This window comes from Tachypleus tridentatus, chromosome 4, assembly GCF_004210375.1.
Source record: "Tachypleus tridentatus isolate NWPU-2018 chromosome 4, ASM421037v1, whole genome shotgun sequence".
Taxonomy (NCBI): domain Eukaryota; kingdom Metazoa; phylum Arthropoda; class Merostomata; order Xiphosura; family Limulidae; genus Tachypleus; species Tachypleus tridentatus.
Window position 1 is genome coordinate 40,692,947 of NC_134828.1, and position 23,498 is coordinate 40,716,444.

Below are 23,498 nucleotides of genomic sequence, written 5' to 3' on the forward strand. Positions count from 1 at the left end.
AGTCCTTGTGTAGCTTTGGGCGAATATCCTAAATAAACAATACAAGGCCCAGCATGACCAGGCGGTTAGGGCAATCGACTCGTAATCTGAGGGTCATGGGTTTGAATCGCAGTCATACTAAACCTGCTAGCTCTTTCAGCCGTGGGGGCGTTATAGTGTGACGGTCAGTCCCACTATAACGGCGGTAGGTGGTGATGACTAGCTACCTTCCCTCACATCTTACACTTCTAAATTAGAGACAGCTAGCGCAGATAACCGTCGTGTAGCTTTGCGTGAAATGTACGTATCTGATTCGTGGCAAAGAAAGAGTTTACGGTACTAGTGGGCCTGCAAACTGTTTATCGTCTCGTATCTGATTCGTACTAAAAGAAGAGTTTACAACACTGATAAGTCTATTGTTGTTTAAGTGACTTCATAAATTAAGTTATTGTTATTTAACGGAAAGCTACGTAATGGATCATCTTTGCTCTGTTTTCCATGAGGAATTAAACCCCGTATCTTAGCAAAAGTCCGTAAATGTATCGTCAACCTACAAAGGACACATAAGTTAACAAATAATAAACTTAAATTCAATGACTGTGTTGCTAAAGAACTAAGAAAGAGTAATCGAGTAACTATTAAGTTGCTTCACAATGTGATATCTCACATTAAATTAAAACTACAGAGTTTTGTCAAATAAGCGCCGAAAATACAAGATAAAGTAGCACCATAATTTTTCTTTATCTCCTCCACTTATAATAAACTTTAGTTCAAGTATGTGCAAATCGACAGGGTATCGGAAAAAAAAAGAAACATCTAGCCAGCCATTTGTAAAGCGCAGGCTTTTATTTACGTATTTCTTTCTTTTTTTTTGGAATTTCGCACAAAGCTACTCGAGGGCTATCTGTGCTAGCCGTCCCTAATTTTGCAGTGTAAGACTAGAGTGAAGGCAGCTAGTCATCACCACCCACCGCCAACTCTTTGGCTACTCTTGTACCAACGAATAGTGAGATTGACCGTCACATTACACGCCCCCACGGCTGGGAGGGCGAGCATGTTTAGCGCGACGCGGGCGCGAACCCGCGACCCTCGGATTACGAGTCGCACGCCTTACGCGCTTGGCCATGCCTTTCTTATTATTAATATAACTTTTCATGACTCATTCACAAGAAAGGCTTTGTGAATTTGTCCCCTAGTGAATCAAGGTGAGAGATGAGCTTACAGAATATCAACGCTAAAATGTAGGGTTCGATTCTTCTTGGTAAACAGAACACAAATAACCATTTGTATAACTTTGCGCTGAAACAACAATAAATTTCTTGATTTAATATACTCATATTGGTTCACATTCATGGAATTTAAAATACTTTCACTTTATTAGTGAAACATAATACAATTTGCCCACAAAGGAATAGTAACTGAAATGCATGTAAGAAATAATATGTTTTCATCTTACCAAATCGTTTAGTTCTTGTATAAATTACTACATCGACTTTAAACTTTTAAATTAATTTTGTGTATGAAAAATAAAAGAGAAGCTTTGAACCAGAGACGAAGCTAAAATGTTTTAAATTATCAACATACGTCAAGTAATATATCTTAAATAACTTGATGTTAATTGGCCCTTGCACAACCTGAAAATGTAATTATTTTAAGAATGACATATTGTTACTAGTAGAATTAGTTGGATCTGAGATTGTTGTTTTTGAAATATTTTCCTTCTTTTTTTCACTATCTAAATATTAAATGTCATCCAGAATTTTTTAGAAGATTGAATTAATTGTTGTGGTATTTCACGTTATCTATAACACGATTAAAATCTCAATTGTGCAAATGTATCTTGATAAGTCTCGCAATATGAGACAGGCTTATAATTAGAAGGCAGTTGAGATACGTCAGTGATGAAATGCCTGTTGGATGAAGATAAGAAACACACCTAAAAATCTTCTCCAGATCTTATTTAAGAACCACCATAACCATTTATTTTTCATTGGACAAAGGGATCTTCAGTAGTAGCCTTCTGTAGCGTTGAAGATTCCAAAAACCTTCGAAGTCATGAAGAGCTGGACGCTGCTGAGTATGGCGGTTTTGGACTGCCTCTTTTCTGGTAAAGTCTTGATTTTTTCTGTAAAGTTTGTGAAGTAGTTCTGCAGTCCTGAAAATCAACCATTGGTTGCTTTACATATGATTATAGTTTCTTTTAAGTCAGCTTTAAATTTTATGTCCATAATTTTTAAGGAATTTACTGCATCAAACACTCGAAATTGCATTTCTCCTCATACATTATAAGAGCCTTTAGAAATTATGTATTTAATATACTTCTAGCAATACAGTCTACAAAATCCAAAGAAGTAGCCACTTATATGTATATATATAAATGTCTGTGTGTATTTGATTGAGGTGTGGTATTTTAAATGAAATATATGTAAAAGTTAAGTAAATTTTAAGACCTCGGGTGTAAAATATTTGCTTAATAAGCTTCCTAAGAGAGTAGGGTGCTTTGTCTAACTGAAATGTTAAAACGCTGTTTAAAATCACGTAATTGAATCGCTCAAGTTGAGTATATTATATTATGTTGTAACCTGACGTTTTAATTTATTTGCTAGTTCATTGAGCTTGGCATGATTCATTTTCTGTGTGTCTTACTGCACATCAAGGAGTCTGACCTGAATGTTTAGTTCACTTGTGAATAGAGTGCTGTTCAGATTGGAACTTACAATTTCCAATAGCTTCGTCATTTCTCTACACGCCACTATCTTTTCCATAGTATTAAATTTTTTGTAAGAATGGGATGATATGAAACATTTTACTGTCAATCAAGTGATACGTGGTGGCTACAAATCTCCTAGTAATGGCGATTTCTTCACATAGAAATATGTTAAGATAAAGGTAAGAGCGTCTTGTGATAAGTGTCCACTTTTTCAGCATCACAATGGATACCTGAGTTCATTAATTACAGGCACTCTTGCGCTGAACAATGATGACAAAGAGTTTTCTTGTCCGGAGGAAGAAGGTTATTACGCAACCCCAGAATGCAACACATACTACGACTGTAAGGGTGGACGTGGCACAAAGAAAACATGTCCCAATGGTCTCCACTTTAGCCGCATAACCAGAATGTGTGATTGGCCTGTATCTGCTGGTTGTGATAAAGGTAAAATGATTTTATTTCCACTAGAGCTTTATGACATTTAGAATATTTTTATTATCTAAAATATACGTTCAAGTAATATTCCCACTTTTATTATAGTCTGTAACCATTTAAACGACTGAATAATGATTATATCTAAAAAAGATAACTGTGGCTTTTAATTATTTTAGCACAAAACCTCAACTATAAACTATTCGTTTTAGATAAGAATAAAAGTGAATAAACAAATGGTTAGATCATTTCAAATGTGTTATATGTTTTACAAATATGTATTAAAATACACGACATATACAGTAACTCAGAAACGTGCATTTTCAGGTAAAGGTAGTCTTCGTATCTTATAGAGTAACCATTGCTCCTTTTTAAAGTTTTTATATTTCTCTAGTCTTTAGTGATTACAACTTTAATCACTTTAATTTTGAATTACGTGCTGCTGATTTCTTGGAAGACAACTTGGACAAATATAAGAAGTTAGCTGTCTATGAACCATATACTATACGTTTTTAGTATTAGAAATAGTTTCATTTGCTTGTGACTGTGAACTAAACATTTTTTACTTGTTTATGTAGTGGCTGTAAGATGTCCCGTAAATTAAACATTATTTATTTGTTTTAAGTGACTGTAAACTATCTCATGAATTAAACATTGTTTATGTGTTTATTTAGTGACTGTGAGCTATTTCGTAAATTAGGCATTTATTGTGTATTTATTTGGTGACACACGAATCCCGCGAATTAAGTATTCTTTACAAGTTAATTTGGAGTCGACAAACTATGCCGTGAATTAAGCGTTATTTACACATTTTAAATATCAATAGAACATTAAGTATCTGTTCGAAAGGTGTCATTGGAATTTCAGTGTTAAGCAGTATACATTTGGTATACTTTTCCAAATAGTTATCAAGAAGCAGTTTGATCAGCATTTACTTTGAGCTTAGAGTATACATACTCTCGTGAATCAAAACTGGGTGTGCCAAAACGTTCTTTCTTAACGTAATCAGATGAAACTAAACCTGATAAAGTGCACATTTAATAGCAATATTTTATATAGTTATGAAATATAGCGATTTTTATATATACAGAACATGAGTATTTGAGAACTTCTGATTACCAACCTGGAGAACCAACGGATGAGATAGACTGTCCAGACAAGACCTGCCACTGTCTCTATCCAAGCCCAACGGACTGTAGCATTTATTATCGCTGCACTTTGGGAGTTCCCACCAAAGAGTACTGTGCAGAAGGTCTTTATTTTGATCTAGATATCGGAACGTGTAACCTTAAGGAAAATGTCCAATGTGGTAAGTTGAAATTCAAGTTCTATAACTTGTAAAACGACTGATAAAAATGTTGCTCAGCGGAAAGTTTGAGGACTTATAACACTAAAAACCTGGTATCTGTGCTGTGTTGGGCATGGTCAAGTGGTTAAAACGCTCGACATGCAATCTGAGGGTCGCGGATTGGAATCCCTGTCACACCAAACATGATCGCCTTTTCAGCCGTGGGTGCGTTATTATGTGACTGTCAATCCTACTATTCGTTACTAAAAGAGTAGCCCAAGAGATGATGGTGGGTGGTGATAACTAGCTGCCTTCTCTCTAGTCTTACACTGCTAAATTAAGGACGACTATCGCAGATAGTCCTGGTGTAGCTTTGCGCGAAATTCAAAAACAAACAGTTAAAAGACATACAGTGGAGACACTATTCTTCATCTTGACTCGTTCTGTATCAAAACATCTTTTTATAATAGTGTAATAAATAATTACAGTTTCTCTAATAGGTGCAAATGTGCATCCAGATTGTTTAATAAAAGAGGAACTGCAAATTATATAACCTTGCAACTTTTATAATTTATTTGACAAATGTATAATTTTATTAACGTTTTTGTGAAATTCAGACATTTCCAGCTTCTTGTGTGAATTATCTGAGAACATTTTACTTAGTATCTACATTACTGGTTACAAAATAATGTAAGATGATTTTATTGAGCTACAAAACAGTTGATCTTATTTACTGTCAGATGTTACTACCACCCTGAAAACTAAAACCACTACGACAATCCAGCCTCCAGTAAATGATTGTATTGAGTGTGGTCTGTTTAAAGATCCGGAGAACTGTCGTCGATTCTATCAGTGTTCCCAAGGTATCAGGTACCACAGATGGTGCCCTGCTGGTCTCCACTACAATAAACTCTTTAAGATCTGTGATTGGCCAGAAAATGCTTGCTGCGGTAAGAAATTAAAATGCATGTTGTAATGAATTTCCTTTAAAATCCTTACAGAATATTCTCTTGAGGAAAATGATGTAAGCAAGTAAACAATTTATTTTCATCGCAATTTTACAAAAGTGTGAGTATTCTAACATTCAACTGATACCTATGTTTATAATTCACAAATTATATTATTTCCTTATTTGGTCATTTAGGAACAAATACATCTTGCTCTAAGCCAACGCCACAACCCACGCAGTCACAGGAAGGTTGCAACTGCGAATGCTGTTTTTTCCCTGATGAGAAAGACTGTGCAGCTTATACTTACTGCGAGAAAGGAGTTCTGTACAAAAAACGCTGTTCAGCTGGCCTCTACTTCAATGCTAAAATAGGAAACTGTGACCTTGAAAGTAATGTGGATTGTCAGATCGATTCTAAGTGTCCACAACCCAACGGGAAGTTTCCCATTCCTGGCACCACTACCTACTACCTGCTTTGTATTAAAAACATTGTCAGGATAGAGAAATGCCCTGAAGGACTCGAATTTGATCCTGTTACCATGTGTTGCACTTGGCCAGACACGTCTCAAAACAGTAAGTGGTTTTATGTTTAAAACTTTCTGATTCACTTCATGGATTAAATAGTTGACAGGTTCCCTGTATCTCCATTGGAAACAATAAGTGTTATTATGCTTAAGCCTTGCTGTTTTATACCGTGAATGTAATAGTTGCAAAGCTGCCCGTATCCGTATTAGAAACAGTAAGAGGTCTTATGTGTAATGTTTAAGGTTAGCTACTTCACATCAAAGTATGTTAGCTATCTTACGATATTAAAATGTTTATTCCTGTTTGGTTTTTTTTCTGTCAGAAACAATTCCAGGCCTTATCGTCTACCCAGCGAAAAAAGACTGCCCCTGTGACTGTTGTGTTATTCCTGATCCTGATGACTGTACAAAGTTTACACTTTGTATCAATGGCAATGCTATTGTACAAAAGTGTGCGGATGGCCTTCGCTTTAACCCCAAGATTGAGAATTGTGACTATGCAAAGAACGTGGACTGTGATTATAAACCAACACAACCCCCTGTTGTCCGGTGCGAAAAGCCGTTTGGTCTTTTCCCTCATCCTAGCAAATGCAACCAGTACATCAAATGTTCTTACAGTATTCCTGATGTGAAAAAATGTCCAAGCATTCTTCATTTTAACCCCAATCTCAGAGTTTGTGATTGGTCGTGGAACGCTGGTTGTGGTTAGTGTAACATTGTGGGATTTAATGTATGTTGGATACGCAAATTAAAATGTGAAAATTATAAAATATTTCATTTACAAAGACAAAAACAATTAAAAATAAACTTATTTCGTGACTTTGGATGAAGGAAATTTATAGATTGTAACTTAGAAATTATTTCAGTCTTTTTGACACAAGGATTAATAATGCTGACCTAAAAAAATAATAACCTTCAAGTGTTAAATACTGTTTATTTAATTAGATATTGAAAGAAAGTTTAGAAGTTTTAATGAAATAATATTTTTTCTTTTGGGTTGAAATAAAGTAGGAACATTAGACTTTTTTTTTTGTATTTCCAGGGAAACCATATGACAAAGATCCACCTCCAGAGGGCGAATGTGACTGTAAGTGTTGTATGAAACCTGTATCAGGTGACTGTGCAGCTTATTTTAGATGTGAGAACGGTGAGAAGTATTACGGAAGATGTACAGGAGGACTGATGTTCAATCCAAAGATTGAAACATGTGATCTGGCAGAAAACGTTGATTGTGGTGATAAACCAGACTTTGGCTTTAAATGTAACACGGTATTTGGTCTTTTCTCTCACCCCAACAATTGTACCAAGTTCATCCAATGTGCTAATTGGAGGCCTCACGTAAAGGATTGTCCTTCAGGACTTCATTTCAATAACGTTTTGAAACGTTGTGATTGGCCTTGTGTGGCTCGCTGTGATCCCAACGTACCAGGTATAGGAATTTTTTCTCATTTTTTTGCAATTCTGAATAGAAATACTTATATTTGTTTTCACACAGCCGTTCTAAAGATTACACGTCCTATACAACAAGTTGATAACTCATTTTAAAAAATCGATAGTCTTTTGTTTTTCAAGGTTATTATACATTAATATCAGTATATACTTATATTTTATATATTTTCACAATTATTCATATCACTTAATTTTCTTTATTGACTGTCAAATTTCTAATCAAAAGTACTTTCTTGTGCTACATAACTTAAAAATTGGTTAAAACTTCTTTAAAAATTTAGGATTATATGTACGTAATCTTTTGTTGGTTTACAAGCATCAATAGTTTAGTATTGCCAAACTGTAAGTAATCTGTTAAGGAAGTTACAATGTTTTTACATTTACAGTCTGTCCAACTGAAACAACTAGCACCACAATAACTACGTCTGGCTGTAATTGTGAAGGTTGTATAACTCCCCATCCTAACGACTGTTCAGCTTATTACATATGTAGAAATGGTCATAGAGAACTTCTTTACTGTCCTCGGGGTTTTCAGTTTAACAGTGAAATTAAAGCTTGTGACTATCCTATAAACGTTCGTTGCTGGAAGTTCGTCTGTCCTCTGCCTGATGGAATGTTTAAGAACGATAACGACTGTGGTAGCTTTTGGCACTGCTCAAATGGAATTCCTCACTTCAAGGATTGTCCTGCTAACTTACATTGGAGTGTGACAGAAAATAGGTGTGAGTGGCCTTGTCTTGCAAAGTGTGACCCCACTGTTCCAAGTAGGTTGACATTCATTCTTACAAAATAAATGTTTTCATACTCGGATAAGTGTCTTCTCATCTACTTGTGCTTTATTTTCTGTTGTGAACGTTATTACATTTTAAACTGATTAGGTAACGTCAATTTTTTTTTCTCCTTGAAGCCTGCCCTCCAAGTACAACTTCAAAACCTATTGATCCTTGGTGTCCTTGTTCTAAATGTCTCAGCGAAGATCCGTTCGACTGTCAAGCTTTCTTTAAATGTGATAACGGTGTCCGGGAGAAAAAGTACTGCCCCACGGGTCTGTACTTCAACAGGAGTACTAAAGTATGTGATCACTTGCATAACGTTGAATGTCCAGATATTGGAGATCCTTGTCTTTGTAAAACTCCGAAGGGCAAGTTCATGTTTCCAGAAGACTGTGGGAAGTACGTAGAATGTATGAATGGGGTCGCACTCATCCGCACGTGCCCGCGGGGACAAAAATTTGATCGATCTAAACAGACCTGTGCTTCAACTAATGATGATTGTGGTAATAATTTATTTGTACTACTATTAACTTCGAAAAAAAATGTTCATAAACTGTTCAATGTTATTTAAAACGTAAATTTGCTTATCATTACTTTTTAGGATTGAGACCATAAAAAAAAAAAATTAAGTGCTTCCTTTCGACATAAAAACAAAACTTACGGTATAGACACCTAGATTTTAATTATACTCAGTTTCAATAGCTGTTTGTTTGTTTCTGTTTTGTCTAATAGCAAAGCCACATCGGGCTATCTGCTCAGCCCACCGAGGGGAATCGAACCCCTGATTTTAGCGTTGTAGTTTCAATAGCGAAATAAAATGTGTACGGTGTAGACACTTACACTTTAATAATACGTTGTTTTAACAGAAGCAGAACGTGAATAGTATAGAACATTCTTATTATAATTATTTTTAACCGTAAAACGAGAGACAAACTGTGACACGTACATTTGAATTACACTGTTTCCATAGTTTATCATATTCAAACAGGTAACTTTGGTAAGAGCCCTGTCTGTAAGGAACGAAATGGAGTCTTCGCCAAAACGGGTGATTGTATCAGGTTTTACCTTTGTTCTAACGGAATTGCTTATCTTAAGAGCTGTCCTTCATCTTTACACTTCAACCCTGATCTCAAGGTCTGTGATTGGCCGAAAAACGTCCACAAGTGTGGAGTCGATCGAGGTAAATTTCTACGTCACACTTTACTGTTTTAAAATCTGTTAACTATAACCATGTTTTGAACTTTAAAAAAACAACAAAAAACGTTCTTGCCCTTTGGATAAGAAACTCAACACTAACATCATTTATGAAAACCATCTTTTTAAATGAGGCTAGTCTATTTCATCTTTATATAATATAGCCCTAGCCGAAAACCATTGCAATATCAAAAATGTATTTCAAAATAAAGTCGTTTTCCCAAATTATTTGCATGCCTTTAACTGTTTTCATAACTTTACATTTTATAAGTAATTTTCAAATAAAAAAACAAAACTATTCATGTTCTTACTTTGAAGTTTTCCCCTTCTAAAATGGTCCAATAATTCAAATAGGCTTTAGTTAATAGATAATATTAAATGAACAATAACTTGATTGTTCAGACACAGACTCAACCTGCAACGTTACCAGCAACATCAAGTGTCCACCCTGTACCTGTAGAGTGCCTGACTTGCATGACTGTGGTACCTTTTACCAATGTACCACTAACGGTATAGCCTGTAAGAAGACATGCCCAACCGGCCTCAGGTTTAATCCCTTAAGTATGACATGTGACCTATCTAAGAAGTGTGACTGTACTTTAGCAGGTATGGCTGTTACAACGATTTTAGAGTGAAGTTTTTTAGTTATATCGCATATTTGATTTTTCATTTTTTTCCACAACATTAATTTCTTTCATGCTTTCATAACAAAAAAAAAAAAAGACAAGATATCATAAGTTTCTCTTAATTCTAAAACACTTCACCAAAAACGTTCCCTTAACAGTTATGAAGAAAATAGTTATACAGGTTGTCTTTTGTTTACTCAGCAATGTATTACTATCTAGTTATGGAAAGTAATTCGTTTTATTATGGTAGTTCAGCGTATCTGTACTTACCATGTATACCTCTGTTTTCTCAAAACGTGCTAATAATTTGGTATCGTGTGACAACAGTACAAATAAAATACTGTATAATTGCCATTGTGTCAATGAATGTACAATAATTGTTCTATTTCCGAACAGCCTCTGGAAAAAGACCGAAAGAGGAAGTCAACAATAGAGATACTGATGTCTGTAGAGGCCAAACCAGTGGAATGGTTCGAAGCTCGACAAACTGTTCAAAGTTTATCCACTGTGGCTTAGCTGGACCAGGACAAGAACAAAACTGTCCAGCTGGACTCTATTTTAATGAAAATATCCAGGCTTGTGACTACAAAGAAAATGTCAACTGTTAGCTGTTCTAAAAACCAGCACCAATACATTGTTTGAACCATTTAAAATGATCAAAATAGGAATAGGATTGGTGTAACTATAAAAATAGTCAATGTCATTTTTATATCCTAGGTAATTAAACTAAATTGTAAAAATACAAAAATACTGCATAATAATAAGAGTTTTTATAAACGCTAATTTTAATTGCTTAAAGCTGAGAAGCATTCAGTTTTAAATTCGACAAATTTATATTGTGAGCATCATAATAAAAATATTATTATACCAAAGTTACTTCTAAATTAATCGTTTCTTTTGCTATTTATTTATGCACTGCAGTTACATGATGATAAAGAAATAATGTAGTTTTCAATTCAACGAGTAAAAAGTCTTTATACAGAAGAACTTCATAAGATATTTAAAATAGTAATTTTCGGAGTAGAAATAATCGAGATGTCGGGAAGTTTAATATATGATGTTATCGGAAGGAATATACTATCTTATTCACAAGCTTTTTGTTTAATTTTAGATATATATATCATATTTTTCACATTGAAATTAGCAATAGTTTCTATTGTTTACAAAGTTTCTCACCAAATTCCAACTTCATATCATAGAAATTAATGGATTTAGAGGGGCTGTGACCAATTATATAGGGGCTTGAAGTCCTAAAGAAGATCTCAATTTTGGATCTTCCTGGGAAAGGGTCTTCAATATTCTACATCCAGTCATGTTTATATAACAGCCAATCTTAGTTAAGTTCTCCTGGTTTTATTTTGAATAAATGTAAATACTTACAAAACTTTCTTGCAAGGCTACACAAGGACCATGTACATGTAGCCTTCCCTAATTTTGAATTAATAAAATAGAAAATACGGCTGTTTGACAACCCCCATAAATAATTGGCCTAGTCGTGTTTGACCAAATAGTGAGATTTGACATTTATTATTATAGTACACTCGCAACACCAAATGTTTGAAGCAACGGACTCCAAAACGTAAATCCTAGAAATCATAGCCAGACCACACTAGTGTTTGAAGCAACGGACTCCAAAACGTAAATCCTAGAAATCATAGCCAGACCACACTAGTCATTGTACTTGTGCTATGCTCATTTTTTTTTTCTTCGTCAAATAAAACAGCTTCTGCGTACAGTGCTATGGTTCCTAGTGGATCAACGGTGAATCTCGAGGCTTATAACTTTAAATGTCTTGTTTCGATACCCGAAGTGGCACGTTATAGATAGCCCATTGTGTAGCTTTATGCTAAACAACAAACAAACGAGTAAAGTTAAATCATCTTGTTAAACTTGCCTGTCGTTTATCTTCTAAAACGATATTTTACAACTTCAACATATAATAAACCAACTATGAATGGTATTCTGGTTTCGTTGATTTTCCATTCAGAACGGATTCAATATACTCACCTTAAGGATATTAACATGTACAGTCATTTCTCTCTGTGTCGAACAATTACACTAGGGAAAACTGTAAACGTTATATACTACCTCAGTTGGAAATAGGAAAGTGAAAATCTGTGAAATCTTAAGTTATTTTCTTAATAATCACATTGTGGGTCAAGGTAATTTTACTGTCTTACATCGCTAGAATTCGGGGTTCTATTACTCGTGGTAGATAAAGCGCAGTTAAGCAATTTCGTTGTATCTAACAAAAAAACGTTAGAAGGTAAACTGAGAGGTATATATTACGTGAACAAATGTTGTAAATTCCATACGTTTTATGTACGATACAGTGGACCACAATTTATGTATATAAATGTAAAAGATACTCAGATTACTTCCTTAACATTTTAGCGTAAATATCTTACTTTAAGAATAAAATTTGACATCAATATTACTTCTGCGCATTCTCTCGCCATTTTGAAAGAGAATGTTGGTCTTTACTTACCTGCGCAGGGAAGAAAACGGCCAACGTAAACGGGAGACAGATGAACACGCGAACAGACACTGCAACATAATATTATTCTTCTCTATCTTAGTTATTGCAATGCAAACTGTGCTACTTTCGCTTTAGAAAGTACTACTATATGCTCTTTATGACTACACTCATAATCAAACTGTCTAATTTTTATTTTCACTTTCATTGGCTTTTTTTTATTTGTAACAACTTGCTTGCTTATATACTTATATACTGCCTAACTTAGGCCTAGAATGTTTTACAAACTGCTGCTTCTTGATGACAGACTTGCACTCAGTTTCACTGTGCTCCATTTCATAAGAAGCATATCATTTCTTCTTTCTTTTGTCTATTAAACTCCTGTTGCCTTTGGTGGTATCCTGTTGCTGATTAACCACTATTTATATTAATTTTAACTGGTTCTTGTTAGAATTTCAGTTATGCTCTCTCCATGCGCTTCCTAATATTGGTTTACCAGCTTGATCATTTCAATCACGTCCTTTTATGCTCTCTCCTTTAGGAACAGTAGCATGCCAATAGAACACATGATCATGAATTGTTCACGTTCTAGTAGACCTGCCAGTCCTTCAAAACTCTCTTCACATTTTACCATGTCAGTCTACTTTGTGAAGTATCACTATAAATGCGCCACAAACTGAAATACAGTTTCTCAGGTTTGACTTCTCTGAACTTCTTACAAAACCTTTCTCAGTAAGTTCATAGCGTTTCAGCAAAACCACTTTTAGTTTGTCATAGGCAATGGATTCTTCTAACATTAGATTAATATTCGCTTGTAGTCCATTTCCTGTGAGAAGGGGGCTAAATCTAATCTCTCCAAAAAACATCCATGCCACCTTTCTATTGGGTGAACTTAAGAATTTCAATTTGTATTCTCATCCTCTCTATTTCCAATTTCTTCACTCTCTTATTTTTTTCTTTCATTTTTTGGGTATGCTTATTCTATTTTATTCTCTTCGCTGACTATTTTTCTCTGTTGACACTCTTCTCTCTCTAGTTTTTGTTTAATTGACTCTATTAAATTGTTATATTTTAGCTCAAGTTTTCCATTTCTTTCTATCTACTTATCAAAATCAGTCGACATGGTTATACAATGTAGTTGTAGCTTCTGCAATATTTTCGTCACAATTACAGCTGTGCATATGTAGACCTATTTCCATTGTTGTTCACGTCATCTTCCATTGCCATTTACCTTGGTACATTTCTGATCGTCTCTCCAACTTCAGGTTTTTTTATGTATGTATATGGGCAGGTTTCTTTACAGTAAGTGTCTGTGACTTGATGGCAATAAATTTCAACAATAAACAAACAGCACACAATTCATTTGTTTTAAAATAATATATTCAACACAAATCAGACATATATACAAATGTCCGTTACACAGATAATCATTACACTTGTCAAATGTCCACACAGACTGATTTAGTTAGAACCCAAGAGACAAGACGGATTATTCTTTTCTACTCTGTTATTACACCCATCCCCCTTCAGTGGCACAGCGGTATGTTTGCAGGCTCACAATACTAGAATCCAAGTTTCGATACTCGTGATGCTTTGTGTTTAACTTCAAACAAACCAAACCTGTTACCAAAATACAAACTAAGATACTTTCATTTAAAAAATCGCCACTATACGCTCTTTATAGCTAAACTTTCAATCTATCAGACATAAAAGATTGTTCGGTGTATATATTGTTATTAATTTTGTGTATATTTGAAATTAATTGATATTGAGGTTTTAGAGATTTCCAGAAAGCCTAAGTGATTGACCTATAAATAGCTATGACCAAATGAAAAGAAACAGAGAGAGTAAAATGTAAAAGCATGAGAAAATGAAGTTCGATGAAAGAAACATTACAAAATGCATGGTCCAAATGTATACCAACTGTCGTACAAATCTATTAAGCTGTTTTACGGAAATCTTGATGCCAAACATAAACAAACGCAAACACACAGTCACACAAGAATGGGAACATAACTTTTCTCAAATTCGGTGGCGGATAACAAAGTGCAGTATTTTGCATTTACGAAATAAATGTGTGTATTTTTTAAGTAACATAAACAAACTTCAGAATGTCTGATACATACATACATTTTAGTTCAACTAAAACCTGCACCAAATGCTGCTCACAAGATGGCGTTCGTTCAGAAACACGGTTGAATGATCGGGTGAAAAAAAAAAGTGACAAATTACTTGGTTAGGCCTAGGTTCTTGAGGTTGAAACAACGTAACAGTAAGTACAACACATAAGTAAATGCTAAAATTATTTTATTTTTTTTTTATATTTGGAGGAACTTAGATATTAAACTGAATTCGAAAGAAAAGTTGATTTATGGTAATGCCTAGTAGTGATATATTGTGTTAGAATGGTAACAGCAATATAACTTCCGATTTCAATGTTTAACTGTCAAACTGAATATGAGAATACACAGCCTTTATTGCTGATGTGCGCAATAAAGTTAACAATACCTCTCTTGACCTCTACCAATATTTCTGCATATACCACATCTGAAAGCACTCAATTCCTAAGACTAGCTACTCAATTTGAAAACAAAATTATCCAAGTTACAGACGACTTCTATTTTTTGGTACTTAGTTCTCTATAGTCTAGTCCTAGTACTGTTACTTTTACGAGCAAAAAACAAATAATGCATCACTACTATAAATTATTGTTTATAAAAGTTAACGTTAACGTAAAGTTATTATTATTTAGTTATTTAGTATTACTGTTGGCCGGTATATTTTTAATAATATTCTAAAGTGTGACATACATATCATTATCTCTTTACAGGATGTTATAAAATAGCCATTCAATTAGATATGTAAGTACCTACATGTGTAATAATAATGACTAACACTAACAGTAAAACATAAATTTACTTACATTTCTAAGTTATGATAATTGTACTTTTGTTAGGTTAAACTGGTTAAATCTAATGTAATAATACTAACCCAGGGTTTTACTTAAGATTTAGAATTTACCTCATGCTACAGTCAACAATTCTGTCTCTGGATGAGAATAGGTAACATACCATTTAGTATTTTTATGTTTCATTATGATCCAAAATACATGTATAATATATTAATAATTGTTAATGTAATGTTCTAATACCGTGTTGAATTAAAGTAAAAATGACAGATTATATGTCATATTGAAATTTACTATCCATTAGTAAAATTTCTCTCTAGTCCTTTGGTAAGACAAATATTTTGTAATGAAAATATGGCCTTTTTATGTTAGAAATAAGATATTCAGTATATGATGATAATATTAAATTTTTGGGTAAAGCTGTTCTATAATAACGATAAAAATGTTTCTGTCATGTTATATCCTGTGTATTTTACTGGAACTATTGGAATTGAATTGCATTGTTTAGGTAGTAAACCTTTTACAGAAACAGAAGGTTGAGATACTAAAAGTAGGTAAAATACCATACTCAAACAAGGTTTTAAAGAAGTCGGAGATCAGATATGCAAGTGGACAGGTACCATGGGATTGAAGAGTTGCTAATGCTAGTTCTATTTTTGAAGGGGGATTTTAAAAATTTCTTTAAAATTATTGCTCAATTAATCATACTTCTGTATTGAAAAAAATTATGAAATGTCTTGTAAAAAAAGCTTTACGAAATCATTCAGTGAAATATTGATGAAAGCCAGCCAAAATCAATTTGTCAAAGAGTAATTTTGTCATTTTAATATAGCTTTTTTAGGAAATTATTAAGTTTAAATTTTATTGGGAATAATCTTAACAGTGCTAAGATAGAAAAGGGTCTTCGTGTTCTAGTTGATCAGACTCGAGCCATCCAAGCAGTGTATGCTGGTAGGATGAATAGTATTTGGGGTTGTTATAGATGCAGTAAATTTTGCTCTGAAACCTATGTGTTTCAATATGATGGTCCAATTGTATGAAATGTTTTATATACCAGGATACATCTAACATTTAACTAATTTATTATCAATGTATTTCACACACTTGGCATAAGAATGTAGTTAATAAGTCAAGTTTTAAAACTACATCACTTTTAATTTCAAAAGGAAATATATAAATATTTAATCTTCACTTCTCTGTATCACATGATGCTTCTTAGTTCTGAATTAACCACTTAAAACATTTACATTACACATATATGATGTTTGGAGTTTAACAGAACTGCAAATGTACAGCAATATATGTGCTACACCCTCTTATCGTATTCTATATTGCTAAAAATGGAATTAATTTGCTAACTTTGCTAATAGATTATTTTTAACCGATTAAAAGAGAATATTACAGTTTACTAATTTCCATATAATATTAGCTTGTTCTTACCATAGATTTGTTCATTCATTTATTTTTGTTATTGCAAAAGTCACTTCAGCCACAAAAACAAAATTGTAAATTAATTTGTAAGTTAGTTAGAAAGTCAGTTAAATTATATTTGTTTTTAGGTCATTGTATTTTTTTGCATGTTTTATATTTATTTTTATAAAAGTAACTTAAATGCAAAAATTAGAAACCTATTACATTAGATAAGAAAATGTAAATTAAAAAATATTAACTTCTCAGGCAGGTGTACACTTGAGCTGCTTGTGTGTTACACAATATTCAATACTTCATTTCCTGCAACTTATATTATGCATTTGTAAGGTGATTTACAACTTTATCACATGTTTAGTTAGACAAAGTTGAAAGAACAATAAAATTAAGTGAAATTATGTAACTTGTTTCAATTCTGAGGCTGTTTAGGATAGGTAATTGTAATTTGTTAAAATCTGCAGTCATTCTATGAATAAAAAAGAATGCTTTGGATATTATATTTTTCTATAATGGTTACAAACCCATATAATGTAAGGGTAGAGAAAATAACAGATGAAATATTGATTTTACTGGAAAAAAACAAACAAAACTTTTGATATTCATTTAGGAGATTTTAGAAGTTACATATAAGAAACATGAAAACTGTGATGAAAAACTATTTTTATTCCTAATAAGAAAATTGCTTTGCACTCAGAGTAATCAGAATCTAAGAGACATTAAAACGGGCTCTGTTAATTAATAGGCAATTCTGTAGTAGAAGTATGCCCTTAAAAAAATCTGATTTTCTGTGTACAATAGACTTGTTTGCTAAAAGCTTGAAAAATTTTATGAAGATACACTTACTACATTAAAAGTTATTGTATGAATAGTCTCATGATTACATAATAGTTCCTAGGTCAGTTAAAATTATTGAGCCAATACACAGAGAGTTAAGTATGTTAACTTGTCTTCATGTTGCAGCCCTCCTTTCATCTGTTACCAACTCAATGGCCTTAAAGTATGGAACTTGAGACTGAACATTATGCTTGAAAAAAGGCCTAATGGAGATCTGTACAAAGCAATCATTATTCAGTATTTCTCTAGATATAACCCAAAATTCTTTTTGCTTTCCCACTGGCAACGTACTGCCTGGAAGGCTTTAAAATACCAATAAATCAAAACACAAAGATTTTTTTATTCTATAAACATTTAATTTATTATATAATTGTTTATGGGGTCATGCATCATAAGAGATTGAGCATGTAACAAAGTATACAATGCTAGCCAACAACGTAATTATTTACATGTAGAATAGTTTTGTAAAATCATTCCTCTGTAAATATAAATTGTACAAGTTACTGTGTACATTTCTCAAGTTTAGGATGTAACATTGAAATGCTAGCTTATATTGCCTATCACAGTTTTGACAGGTGTGATCACCATTTTTTTAAGTGACAGAGCTTTTATTTTTTATAGTGTGTCTATTTTGATGTAGAGAAGACACAACTCCAGAGTTTTTGTGGTTTTTTTAACTATGCCATCTCTTTCTATATCTTGTGTCAACATCTTACCACTCTTGATCCGGAGATTACTCTTCATCAACCCTCTAAAACTTAGATCCAAGTTAGGGATCTGTGAGCTCCTATAGAAGGAATTTGATTAAATGAAAAATTTTCTTAGTTGAAAATTTCATTGACCTACAAGTATCATGGCTACATAGTGTAGGATTGGCTTCTGCAGATACCTTGTTTTAGTGTGGTAGTAAACAAGTTTGTCATTGGTTCACGAAAAAAATATATACACATAAATAGTTGTGATAAGTAGTTTTAAATGGGTAAAGAATTAATTAAAAGATTTTTAATGAAATTCCTGTGACAATAACTGACATTTAAGCAGAATTGTATAATGTTTAGTCATAATTTTGAATAACACATGAAGCCTGTAAAATGAATGTTTAAAATAATCAGGTTTTGTTACGCAAAGATGCTGAACCATATTATATATAAAAGTTGTGTGGGTCACACATTCACCACAAATAATGGTTCCTTAGAATATTATAAAATAATTTTTGTATTTTCAAGGTTTTGACAAATTTTTCCTATGTTGGTGTTATGTTTCTGATGTATATAGTATTTAAAGCTAAAATAATTATTTCAAGTACATTTATACAGTTGCTTTTGTGTCAGGGGTGAAAGTATGTTTGGTAAGAAGAAGAAAAAGCCAATCATTTCTGCCCCTACAAACTTTGAGCACAGATTTCACACAGGCTTTGACAGACGTGAAGGAAAATTTGTAGGCCTTCCACCACAATGGACCAGTTTAATCCAGACTCAACAAGATAGACCAAAACCCATAGTAGACCCATCAACTATAACACCAACTGAAATGATTAACATGAAATCTCACGTAAGTCTGTCATATCATATCAGGTTGTTATAATGGAAAATACACAGCACTGCTCAGTATCAGGCTCTGAACTAATTTCTTTTGTGTGATAGTACTCAAAAGTCATGTGACTGTTGTTGGAATGATAAGTTCAAGACTTTTCTTGCAGAAATCTAAAATCACAAAATTATTTACAGGATAAAGACCACAGATATTTTGATATTTTCTCAGTTCTATCTTCATAAACACTTAAAATTAATCAACTCAATTTTTAACCTGAATTCTTCATCATTTATTGCATAAAGTTTGTTAAAAAATGGGAGAGGAAAGAAATGCAAATACAAAAGGCAACAGTATGGTATCTAAAGTATCATAAACCTAACTGCTTTGCATGAAATAGTCAAATATTTGCCATTAAAAGAAATCCTTCAGCCTATAACTGATTAGATTACTTATTATTTGTAGAGTGATTGATATATGCCAGGATATTTTGAGTGACATTTGGAGCCTTGTTACTAAATATTTTGAGGATAATTTCCTCATTTGAAAGTATAATCAACTATATATATTGATAAAGTACTATAATTTATGTTTTTAATATTAGTTTGTCCATATGAATTTGTGTTAATTTTTTCAGATCTAAAAACATGGTAAAATAAAATTTAGAATTTGTACCACATTCAAATACAAAGGTTCTGTGAAAAATTCTTTGTTAGGTGGAATTGCAGCAGTAAACTGAGAAAATACTTGAAAACAATAGAATACAATTGTATGAGAACCATGGGGTATGTACACAGTTGTTATTGCATACAATAATACAAGTATGAACCTGCTTTGTTTTCCTGTTGATGTGTTATTGTATGTGATCAGCATTCAGTCAGGTACAAGTCAACTAACTGTTCTATCAACAAGTAGAAATAGTATGTTCAGTAAATGTTATTTGGATTTGGTTACAAATTATAGATATTAACTTCAGCCAAAGCATGGTATTTAGGAAAAAGATGCAAAGCTTCATAATGTATTATTAAATTGAAGTTAGAAAATTTGAAGTATACTTGGAGAACTGTAAATTATGAAGGATATGTTACACCTTTGTTCAAAAATGTTTGGTCTTTTAGAATTTCTTTTAATGGCTTGCTTCATTTTATTTTTTCTGACTTGCTTGAAATTGTGTTTTAGTCGTAGCTTAGAGATTATTGTTATTGTTAAACAAATTTTCTACAGCAGCCATTTTATTTCTTATAAAATATAATAATCAAGATGTGATGGAAAATATAAGAACATAGCATTTCCAGAAGAATTTGTTTATTTTGTTTTACACAATTACAGTAAGGAAATGTTTAACCCTTTTGGCACTGAATATATATGTTTGATACTTCAACTAATTATGGTATCAGTACTAAAAACATGATATCTCGGCAATAACTCAACAAAGGTCCTGAAATATTCAGTGATTGTACCCAATACTATATATGATAAATTCAATACATAGAATAACAGGAATAAAGGAAGGTCGTTTGCTGCCCTAAGCCTAAAAGTTGACTGTGGTCGCCAACCGTGCCAAAAGGGTTAAAAGGAATTAGAATTGAAAAATTATTGTTCAATCTGGAAAAAAGTCAGGGGAAATTATGCCATTCTTTTTTACCACATAACTTGCACATCTGTATGAAGCATTCTGTGCTGTTATGGTATATTTTAACAGTCTTCACAAATTGCTTGTATGTTAATTTATCGGATAATAGTAACCAAATTCATTGTATTTGGTGATAGTTAGATGAAATGTTCTTTCATAAATAACATTGCATGTTACCACCATAACCATTTCTGATAATTTATAAATGAGTTAATATGATACCAAGATGTTTTTCAGTAGTTGGGCAAAATGTAAGCAATTCTTTAGAGTTTAGAATGGGTAATCTAAGTACTTCAGCCATACTCACTGATAAATGCAAGTTAACTCAATTTATAATTTCCATATATCAGTTAATTGACAGCAGTGCCTTGCATTTAGAAATCACACTAATATTATGATTGCTTAAACATTCATAAATGTAAAATGCATGAAGCATATCTTCTCTTTATAGACAATTGTTCGAGGTGGAAGCTCTTCTCAAATCAGAAATGGACCAATTTCAGTCACACGATCCAACTCGCTGAGGAAAGAAAGCCCTCCTCAACCTCGGCGGGACTATTTAAGCCGTCTTCCTCCTCCAGTACCTGAAGATGAAAGTTTGCTACCTGTTCAATCCCATGAGATTTCTCCTCATGTTCACCAAATTTCTCACGATTCTCATATCCATCCACACACACACCCCCAGTTTCATCCTGGCCAATTACACTGGGGTCATGGCCATCCAGTAAACTTTTATTCAGAGAATCAGGAAAATCATATGGGTGGGAGCCACTCCAATCTACAGAATTCAAGAGCACTTGCTCCTTCTCAAGGCTCTGTTCCCTCTTGTGACAAAACAGATAGTGGAAATAATAGTATGCATCCTGGTGTCCAATTAGGTAGAGAACAAGATAAAAGCTCTGCACCAACTAGTCTGCCAGGTTATACCTCTAAACCAGGACTCATGATTGATAACCAAACTTGTCCACAGTCACAAAGCTACCAAGAACAACATCCATCCATGACTTCTAATTTTCAAGCAGGTATTCACCATGGACCCATGCTTCCATCACCTATTTCCAATGGTGTTCCTCTGCAAAGTCCACTTGAACCTCCTGTCATGGAAAAACAGTACAGGGATTCTCACTCATCATCAGGTTCAACCCAACATTCTGGAAACCGTAGTGGTTCTCATAGCCCTATTCTAAAAAACAGCATGTCTCAGAACCACTTAAACCATCCAAGAGACTTAAACCCTCAAAATGTAAAGAATGAAAGAACAAGAGTGAGTCATGTTAATATGTTTTACATGTAGAATGTTTAATATAAAATGTTTTAGTAATTTTGAAAATTATTCACTTATTTATTAAAGGGAGTTTTATCAAAGTAAATAATAGTGTTCTTGATTATGTTTGTCTTAAGAAATTATGAGAACATGTTATATTTAAAATGTAGCTGTAGAAAATAGTAGACTGTGTGATGTTTTTTATGGACCTGATTAAGATCTTCATAAAATAAATGATAATAGATGAATGAGTATTGTTTTTTTCTCCTAAATTAATATGATGTGTTAGTTAAACAAACAACTGTAAATCACAATTCTTAGTATAGGCTATTAGGAAACAAACATATATGAATAAAAATAAATCATTTTCTTTGAGTCTTAGACATCACCTTTTTAATTTTAATATCTAGGGGATTGTTTATAGTAGTTTACTCTTGTTGTCCGTAAATGATGTCTATTAATATTTTCACTAAAAATATAAACATCTCTCATACAAGTATAGCCATTTCTTTTAGGATCTTTCTCCGAAACCACCTGTCCCATCATCAAAAAATAAAGTTATGAGTCCCATGTTGACTAGTAATGGTCACCATCTAGAACATCACCTTAAGTCAGCTATTCCTGGCCATGATCATCACCCAAAGTTGACTATCCCTGGACATGGTCATCACCCTAAGTCAGCTGTCCCTGGCCATGGTCATCATCCAGAACATCATCCCAAGTCAACTGTCACTAGAGACAGTCATCATCCTGAACAACACTCCAAGTCTGTTGTCTCTAGCCATGGTCACCACACAGAACAACATCCTAAGTCTGCTGTCCCTGGCCATGGTCATCATCCAGGACAATACTCTAAGTCTGCTGTATCTGGCCCTGGTACTCATCCAGAACAATACCCTAAATCTGGCCATGGTCATCATCCAGAACAACAAAGATTATCACATGAACAGGTACTGTATATCTCAATGATTGTCTAGAACAATAATTAATTTAAATTTAGCTATGTTTATTTTTATTACAATTTTTAAAGTAAATGTTGGTATGTTGAAGAGACTGTATTACATTTATTGTTGTTGACATGCTTATTTGTTCTACAAAATTAAAAATGCATATTTAAACCTTTATTAGAAAGGATGATACAAAGTTTCATCATCATAGTATGTGATCTCAAGTATGTTTATAGGAAATAATAGATTGTCAAATATATTTAAAGTGTTTCCCTAGAAAATAATAGAACATGCAGAATATCTTGACTTCATTCATCTGTATATGAGACTTGCATGCCACTATCCCTGTGCATAAAATGAAGAAGCATTAGTGCATGATGACATAATGCTACTACAGTTGCCCTCATACAATAGAAGAACTACACAAAATCCTTGTACAGTAATTCCTTCTAAGCACTTGAACTCAAAATAACTTCATTCTTTTTTTCTGTATTGCTCTGAAATGGATTTAGATTTAAAGTTATTAATGGATTACATGAGATTTGCAAAAGTTT

General features: G+C 33.1%; 2 protein-coding genes across 3 annotated transcripts in view; both read left to right on the forward strand.

The window, feature by feature from the left end:
* Positions 1-1,954: 1,954 nt before the first annotated feature.
* Positions 1,955-10,796, forward strand: LOC143248922 (zonadhesin-like). The gene is made up of 12 exons (XM_076497914.1): positions 1,955-2,086; positions 2,939-3,133; positions 4,212-4,430; positions 5,150-5,359; positions 5,554-5,931; positions 6,206-6,586; positions 6,925-7,311; positions 7,718-8,095; positions 8,239-8,607; positions 9,093-9,284; positions 9,701-9,904; positions 10,321-10,796. Exons 1-12 carry the CDS (start codon positions 2,035-2,037, stop codon positions 10,530-10,532), a joined length of 3,177 nt encoding a protein of 1,058 aa, XP_076354029.1. The 5' UTR covers positions 1,955-2,034; the 3' UTR covers positions 10,533-10,796.
* A 3,772-nt stretch (positions 10,797-14,568) lies between these two features.
* Positions 14,569-23,498, forward strand: part of LOC143248918 (serine/threonine-protein kinase PAK mbt-like) — a 37,062-nt gene continuing 28,132 nt past the window's right edge. The window contains exons 1-4 of one of the 2 annotated variants that reach the window (XM_076497910.1): positions 14,569-14,672; positions 18,887-19,121; positions 21,185-21,997; positions 22,513-22,947. In XM_076497910.1, coding sequence (XP_076354025.1) covers positions 18,912-19,121; positions 21,185-21,997; positions 22,513-22,947 — 1,458 coding nt within the window. In that variant the 5' untranslated portion in view covers positions 14,569-14,672; positions 18,887-18,911. The remainder of the gene's footprint in view (positions 14,673-18,886; positions 19,122-21,184; positions 21,998-22,512; positions 22,948-23,498) is intronic. The other variant, XM_076497909.1, reaches the window with a different exon arrangement.